This window comes from Teleopsis dalmanni, chromosome 2, assembly GCF_002237135.1.
Source record: "Teleopsis dalmanni isolate 2A chromosome 2, ASM223713v2, whole genome shotgun sequence".
In the NCBI taxonomy this organism is placed as follows: Eukaryota; Metazoa; Arthropoda; class Insecta; order Diptera; family Diopsidae; genus Teleopsis; species Teleopsis dalmanni.
The window spans coordinates 97,966,858-97,975,988 of NC_051847.1; the positions used below are offsets into that span (position 1 = coordinate 97,966,858).

General features: G+C 27.6%; 1 protein-coding gene across 2 annotated transcripts; it reads right to left on the reverse strand.

Moving 5' to 3' along the window:
- Positions 1-8,069: 8,069 nt before the first annotated feature.
- LOC119686320 (neural proliferation differentiation and control protein 1-like) lies at positions 8,070-9,113 on the reverse strand. 2 transcript variants are annotated; one of them, XM_038100878.1, is made up of 3 exons: positions 8,948-9,113; positions 8,598-8,868; positions 8,070-8,542 (listed from the first exon to the last, which is right to left on the reverse strand). In XM_038100878.1, exons 1-3 carry the CDS (start codon positions 9,064-9,066, stop codon positions 8,366-8,368), a joined length of 567 nt encoding a protein of 188 aa, XP_037956806.1. In that variant the 5' UTR covers positions 9,067-9,113; the 3' UTR covers positions 8,070-8,365. The 2 variants fall into 2 exon arrangements, with proteins under 2 accessions (XP_037956806.1, XP_037956805.1); XM_038100877.1 differs by having other exon boundaries at positions 8,942-9,113.
- Between the last annotated feature and the right edge of the window lie 18 nt (positions 9,114-9,131).

The window sequence follows — 9,131 nt, forward strand, 5'->3', positions numbered from 1 at the left end:
CGCTTTAACAAATATTAAACTTAAGATACAATATGTATTGTCGATTTGTTTACATTTTTTTACCACTTTCTATTTTTAAAGTGAGGCGTCAAATAATATATAAATTACTTTCTTCTTTTGGGTAATCAAAAACCAAACACAAGCAGAGCAAAATTGTTTAAAGGCGTATTCTGTTCTAATCCGCTACATTATGATTAAAATATTATCGGAAATAACATTACACATTTGTTCACAAGAACAAATAAAACTGAATCGATAGTTAAACAATTCGTATCTTATTAAGTCAACATTATTAAATTACCAATAAAAATAGAATTTTACACCACACAAATTTAGATTATTGCTGTCACTTTATTGTAATTGAATAATTTTCTTCGGTAATAGATAAATTATTTTCGTTTGAATGGAATTATCATTTAAGTGCATTAATTTAATATATACCGTTTATTTCATATTTCACCAAGAAAAATACAATTGATTTTTATTAGAAACTATAATCAACGCATTCCAATACAGCTAGAATTTATGTAATTAAATTTTGGTCATTAAAAACATTCTAAATAAATAAATGTAAATATATTTTTTATAATTATACATTTATTAATCTATTAAATATTTTAATTTATTTAACTTATCCTTACAATAAAAACAACACTTCACGAGAATAACTAACTATTTATATTACTAAATTCTATAATTTATGTGAAACAAACACCAAATACTACCAGAGTTGTATTATAAACAGTGTGGCAAGCGACAAAAGTTTTGAAATTTACTATATCGTATGTTTACACCAGCAATCATTGCTTGGCATCAATATGTGGCTAGTTTGCCACACAATATTTATTCTTTTATTGCTATTATAGGTGTATTCAAAATGTCTGTACAACGTTGAATATACATCATTGCAAACTTAAATAATCGTGAATACATTTTGTATAAAAGAGTCTTGAAAATATTTAGAACAGCTGATTTTTGTTTTCGTATTTATTAACTAGTAGAATATAACTCAGATTCGATATGCATAATATTAACAATACCAAGAAAAAGTGAAAAGCAGAATATATTGGCATTGTACGACATTGTTAGAAGTGAAATAAATACAAAGCAAGAGATAATTAGTATTGAAAATATGGTCTTAAATATTGACTTGCAAATCAAGTGCAGAATCATAAGAAAGGAAATTGTTTTTGTAAAATCAAATAATTTTACACATACAACGACGCACAGACATCCTAAATACAGTATATTTATTAATATATAACGTTCATGTTAAAACGGTTTATGTAATACATATTACAAACTGTTTTGACGAATTTTGATTAAAAGAAATTCAATTGTTGTTACACTCAAATCATAACAATAAATTTATTACAAGTAAAAAGCTCAATTGAAGAGGTTATCAAGCAGACATAGCATTTTTGATTGATTAAATTGGACTCAATCTAGATTTATATGGCATTTACGCTGGCCTCAAATAACTGATTTGGGTCAGAAATCACAAATGAGAAGCAAATGACTGATTTCTGTATACAATATCACATATGCGCAAATGAGTTCCATTTGCTGATTTTGTACAAATGAGTTCCAACGATTTTCAAATAAGTTCCAGTTACGTTCGAAATGCAAATGAATACATTGAACACACCCTAAATAAAACATTTTCATGACATTTTGACAGTTTGAGAAAGCTGTTTTTGTTAAACAAATATAATAAACAATAAACAAATATTTGATAATTGCATTTCCATGAAAAGGATGCACCTTCTAATGGAACTTCTTCGTAAAAAGTGCTTAATCGAAGCTAAAAATAAGTTTTCAGTTTATATTGTGTGGTTTTAAGGCATGCTTTACCTTTATCCAACATTTTTTGACACAAGCCAAAAATCAAATCAACAGGCACATTGACAAATCTGCTGTTTGAAATGAGAACAGATGAATTACAACGAATGTAAACACTTTCAAATCACTAATTTGGTTTGAATGAGTCACATGCGGCCAGTGTAAATGACATAGAAATGACATTACTTTAAAAGTAATTCAACATTTTTGTAATTCTAGTAGTAAGCATTTATATTTTTCAAAAATATATATTAAATCAAATTACACATCATATAAGACAGCAATCCCGATTGAAAAGTAACAATTGGTATATTTATTTACAAAAATATATGTTCAATTCCTTATAAATAGTTAACACTGCAATAATAAATTTGTGTCTGTAGTATTTTGTTGAAGAGGGAGTTTCGATAGTCCAAATGTCATCTGATTATTCTGTTTACACAGTTATTTGGTTTTGCTGAAATGATATCTAATACATATTTTTTCAAATTGAATTTATGGTTTTGTTTTATTTTCAATTAACGAAACAGAAATTCCAACCCAAAAATATTAATATCTTTTTATATGATATATTTAAAGCTGCTCAACTGTCAGTATTAGTACTTGCTTTTACTTTATCTTATTTACCTAATAATTATGAAAATTGTTTATTGATAAAGATTTTGATAAGATATGCAAATAAAAATAAACTTTCAACTAAGATATGTTTTTAGGGAAAATTTTTTCGTTCACACATTATTGCATTTTGAGATTGCTGAGAGAATCGAAAACGTAATCGTTTAAGGAAAAAATAGGGCGATTTTCTAAATTATATCGAGGCGAGTGGCATTGACGTCTGGAAATCTGGAAATTAAGAAAGTACTTCCGATTGAAAACAAATTCTTTTATATCTCCAATTTGGAAAAAGCAGAAGCTTTTGCAAAATCATTAGAAATTCAATTTATGCTCAATCCTGTAACAGTTGAAAATAAACAAAATTAGGAGGAAATGAATAGAATGGCGACTGTAATTTTATTAATAACGGAAGTTGGAAGCTAACCTTTAACAACTGAGGAAGAAATCAGCGCTTTAATGAGGGATTAGGTGGAATTAATAATATGAGTCTGAAAAACTTCCATTGTCACTAATAACAAGAAACATAGACATCATTAATGCAGTACTCTCTTTTAGTGTCTTCCCGCAAATCTAGAAAACTGCAGGTATAGTTTTTTTTGTCCAAAACCTTGAAAAGACCTTTCTTTGCTTGAAAATTGGAGACCTATAAATTTGTCAATACTAAAAATTTGTACTGGCAAAGCTCAAAAATATACATACTTATGACTAAAGATATCAATCCCAAAGAACAGAAAAATTTAAAGTTAGAGTACCTCAAGAATCCCCATTACCTTCTTTATTGTATAATTTATACATAGCAGATTTATCTTTGGAATCTGTAAACACAATTTCGCTTTTTGCTAACGATATCTACATTATGCATGCTAACAAAAATGCTAATTCTGTTGTTCGCAATTTAGAGCTGCGTATTAATAAGATAATGAGTTACTTTCGAAGGTGGAGAATTATAGTAAATGCTGTAAAGACGAATGTTATGTAATTAACATACATAGAAATCAAAACATACAATACATAAAAATCAAAATCGAAGGAATGATAATAATGTGGAAAGAGAAGGGGATGACAATAAAAAATAGTTAGGTCTAAGTTTTGACAAAAGATACACTTGGTTCGAGAATATAAGGTCAAGAAATTGACTTTTAAGATAACTAAATGCTAAATATTTCATGATACATCAGAAATGAAGACATACACAAAAACTTGAGCGAATGTACAGACGTATATCAAAGGCAGGACGCTGAAATTGTTCGATTCTGTAGAAGCGCACATTAATTCAGAATTGCTCTCTCTCAAATCAAATGCAATATATATTCCGTCAGGAAGATATGGTGGCCTTCAAAGTCTTATACTATAAACTCATCTGAATAACTTATTATCAAAACTCTATGAAGCTCTTATTACAGTGCAAATGGTCACAAACTCTATTGAGTAAAAATGCTTAAGAAACTAACTCGCATTAGAAGAAGAAGTTTAAACCATTAAAATTTTATTTAGGGCCATGTTATGTAGAGGGTCATGTATTCGTGAAAATTGGCTCTTTTGGGCAATGACGAAAACGCATGTTATGCAGAGGCTCACAGAAATTGTAATAATTTGCTTCTAAAAGACACAAATGACATAACATATATTACTGAATAACACTGCTTTGTGACGAGGCACAGACAGCCTCGGTTCCCAAATTTTAGCCGACATATGTTTTTCTCTCATTTTTAGTATTTTAATTTGAATTGAAAGCAACAACAACTTTTATTTTGACGAGGTCATGACACTCTACATAACATGACCCTAAGCATGGGTGTACCCAGGTCCGAAATTATACTGATATGATATTATATATTGTAAAGTGTGCTAAGGCACCCCACTTTAGTACTTTTTTCTTTTTCTTTTTGGCTTATATTATGTTAGCTAGTATATTTCACCCCTAGTTCATTGAAAACTTGAAAATTAGATTTTGTTCACAAAAAAAGACAAATTTTAAACTTTTCTTGTGAACGATATTAAATGTTTATTCAAAACAATAATAACATTTTGAGGGGCAGGCGAGCGCCCTCCCCCTGCCTCTAATTTTATTTTAAATGTTTACTCAATTTTAAAACCATACTATTGTATCTGTCCTTTTGAACAGAATTCTAATTTAGCTCTACAAGACTCTGATCTCTACAAAGCTCTAACGAATCTAATAAGCCAGACAATAGACAGTTCAGCAATAGGACGATAGATTCTTCTAATTAGCCTGTCCTGACCTTTTAAAGATAATAATATAATTGTTGAAACAATAAAATATTTTTTTAAACAATTTTTTTCAAAGAAATGTTATTCATTAACAAAAACTAATTAAAAAGTCTAAATCAATGACTTTTAAGGATGTTTGGTATAATTACTTAAAAATTAAACAACATTCAATTTTTTAAAGAGGTTTTTTCAACAGTAGCGAACCACAACAACAAAAATTCGCTTTATATTATTTTAATTAATTGAATTTTTGGCTAACCATAACAGCCAGCTGTTTCGAGTATTGCCAAATACCCATCATCAGTGGTCTTGGAAATAATTCTTGTATTTAATTATTCGTAAATAATTTTTTTGAGACTGCAAGTACCAGGGATTGAACTCGTGACCTGCCAAACTTGAAGCTCGAAATCAGCACACCTTAACCAACTGACACAAAGCCGTACTTGACTTTTACCTATATTCTATTTTTTCAAATTAGAAAAATACCCAACTTTACACTATTGTCGACTCCTTAATAATAATAGTTTTACATATATTTTGGTATTTGGACCAATTAGAATATTTATAAAAGATTTTGTCAATACGTCCTGAAATTTTAGGACTTTTGATCAATAAAATTGACTGTTGAACTACTGTGAACTACGCTATATTGAAAACAGTATCTACGAAAACTGACAACTGACGAAACTGGCTTACCAACACCGCGTTATCGAATCTCAAGATGGCTACAGGCTCCTCGGGGAGGTATGCAGATCTGAGGTCAATTATTGCTTAGGCTGATGAAGTGATAAACAATAATCCAGTAAGGGCGTAGAGAGGGGTTATGAAGAAACCTCGCAGTTAATTGAGAGTTAAAGTGCTGACTCAACTAGCCTCAACATAATAATAATAAACTCGGTTTAGTAGGTTAAGGATTATTTTATTATATTTAATATATTTGTATAATGTGCATTTAGAAGTTTTTATATAGTATGATCTACTTATATCATTATTTACTGTAATTTGCACTCTATTCCAATGTATATACGATTTTAATTGAATCTGTTATTTCGTTTTTAGTAAATATTTTATTTTTATATTACCGAATGTTTTTAGGTTTTCTGATATTGAATGTAGCGCATATAATCAATTAATTTCATATAATCGTATATGTAATAAATAATTGTTATTAGTGTTGTTTATTATTATATATATGTATATTAATATTTTTAAATCAAATTAAACTTTACCCAATTAACTTACATAAATATTTAAAAAACTTAACATACTCGTACACTATATACATTTTAGCTGCATTAGTTTTTTTGACGTAGGATAAAGTAAAATTTTTAAATATTTTTAAGGGTGTTCGTAAACAAAGTTTCATTCAAATATTTGTACAAAGAAACCATGTAAGGCATGTTTTAAGTATATTTTAAATAAATTAGTTTCAAAAGATTCTATTATTGTTTTTTTACCGTTTTTATTAAACTATTATATTTAAACCTATTTTCCAGCTATGTTGAATTTTAGTTTATATATACATTGGGAAGAAAAATAATTATAACAATAATACATATATACATACATATATATACATAAAAGTAATATAATAAAATTAAGAGCCATTCATTTTTAATATATATAAATAAATTGCATTTAAGTCTTTACCGTTTTATCTTCTTTTGATCTATGATATTCAACTTTCAATAAAATAATTTAATCTGTTAATGCATTTTACTCCTTAATCTTTAATTGATATACATTAAGGTTAGGTATTCTATATACTTTCAGTCATTAGTATAGTTTTTCTTTTAATTGAAGATGGTTAATATGTTACACCAGAAAATAGATCACCCCTGGCTGTTATATTATATATTTAAAGCTATTTACAACTATATTATTACATACTTTTAGTATTTTTATTTGATATACACAATTTTATTAATATAAAATGGTTTTTAAATTTTTTACTTGAGAAATTGTAAATAATATTTTAATTCCTTCAAAACAGAACTATAATTAAAATTTAAAATTTAAGTTAAAAAGATAAAATATAAATATAATAAAATATTTATATTATAGAAAAACTTAATTTTATTTATAAGACATATATAAAAAATAAATAATAATAATGATTGTAAATAAATAGGCAACAATGAGTACGTGTCTCTGTTGTAAATTATACTGTGTGTGTGTGAATGTTATGTTTACTTAACTAAATAATTGATAATTGATTATATACATTTAAATATGATTTTATATAAAATAAGCTACATTGATTAGTTGGTATTCCATTAAAATTTATAATTGTTTTCCTTAAATTGACACCGAGAAATAGTTTAATTTACATATACATGTATATATATGATCACAAAGCGTAAGAAAGTTAAAAAGTTATAGGTAGTTTAGGAATTTGACAAAATAAACTCTATAATGCAATTCAAAATTGTTAGCAATTTAAATTCGCACACATCATTTATGTTTATCTATATAACATTTTTTTATGACATAGATTTCTAAAAAAAAAAACAATCACTATTAATTTCAGTATGCACGACCATTCTTAAAATGTACGGCAATGCAACTCTACACTATTTGCGGTTGTGATACAGATTTAATTTACTGTATAGAGCACATTAACCCCCGTGACCGGCGAGTCCAGTTACTCGTACTTGCAGCTTTCGCAACAAAGGTGATAGAGTTGCAGTGTTGAGCGAGTTAGGATCGTCGTGTGCACCGAACCTTAATGTATTGTTTAGAGATGATTTGTAAGCGTTTCTTTCCTCCTAATGAGAGTTCTACTACCGGATGATACAATTTTTATTTTATTTATCTCCAGCTCTTTTAGCATTGTTATTTTTTACTCATATAATTTTCTTAAGTTACGCCCAAAATCAGTAGTTCATTAGAATGCTTTTCTGAATGCATTTGTATATACTGTTTAATTTTATATATATATAATATACCTATATATATATATATATATAGTATTTATTTCACTTATTTTTATGTTTACATAAATATGTAGCATAGTTTCTAGATAAATATATTTTATACTAATAAATAGACAAACATTTTATATATACTAAAAAATATTCACATACTCAATCATTCCATTTTTGTAATCATTATTAGAAAAAAGGTTATTATATTGTTAACGTTCACATAAATTTCAAAATTATTGATTTGAATTTTCCGAGCACATCAGCTTTTAGTTACTACTTTATTTGTTTTTTTATTTTAATAATAATGATAATATTTCAAAAAAATATTAATTATTAATAACTTAAAAAAAATCAATTTTAGTTTAAACCAAATTTAAATTCGTTCAGATATAAATAATTTTTATAAATAATTTCTTTAGTTACTTGAGTAAGTAAGGTATATAAAAATTATTTTTATTAATATTACTAGTCGTGATTACATTTAAAGACATGTTAGTGTTCTTTTTGTCGGTTATAGTAAAGATACTAAAGATTAAGGAAGAGTTTTCGAAGTACACATAAGCATATTACAAGCAAATTGAATTAGGAATCATATTCCAGTCATTTTTTGTAAATTGTAGTATTTAAAAATGTTCACTTATAGTATTGTAAATGATTGAGTTACACTAAATCATTTAAAATATCTTAGGAAAACATATTGAATATTATTTTCTGTAATTAAAAACAGTTGCCAAATCCAATTAGTGTTTTTACTTCTTACTTTTTTTGGACTTCTTTTCTTCGCCAATTGTTGAGGTTGCGGTAGTTGTGCTTGTTTTATTTGGTCCTGGAATTTTTTTCTGTGGTTGTTGTGGTACTGCTGTAGATGGCGTTAATGGCGTCTCATCTAAAAATAATGGATTTTTCACTTCCATCTCACCGCCAGTCTATGAAAAATTATAAATGAATTAAAAATTAAAAAAATTTCATCTATTATATTACTGGTGCTAATCCGGGGCATTCGTATACAGTGTAATCACCCTCCTCGTCATTATCATCATCACTTTCTACATCAGATAGTCCACAGTTACCTGCATCAGCCTGCCGATTTTCCATAGCAATAATTTGTTGTTTTTGGTGTTGATAATGATACATTTGTGCACTTTGGGCTAACTTACGGTCACCACTAGATGGTGATATATCTTTATTTGGTCCTGTTACTCCGTACGCAGGATACTCTACATCAGCAGCTGCTTTTGTTTTATTATGCATCCTTTATGGTTAAAGTGAATAAAAGAAAAATTAAAAGTTAACAAAATGTTAATAGCTATTAAAATTTAACGTACGTGTACCATGTTATGCCAAGAGCAACGATTCCAACTGTAAGGGCTGCACTAACTCCAGCGATGAGCGCTACCAAATACATGCTTCCCATGTCAGCATCTACTCCCAAATGTTGACGTAAGACCATTTGGTCTTGTTCCTGGTTTGCAATCTCATTATTAGTATTAAGTGAAGAAATTGATTTTCCATCCT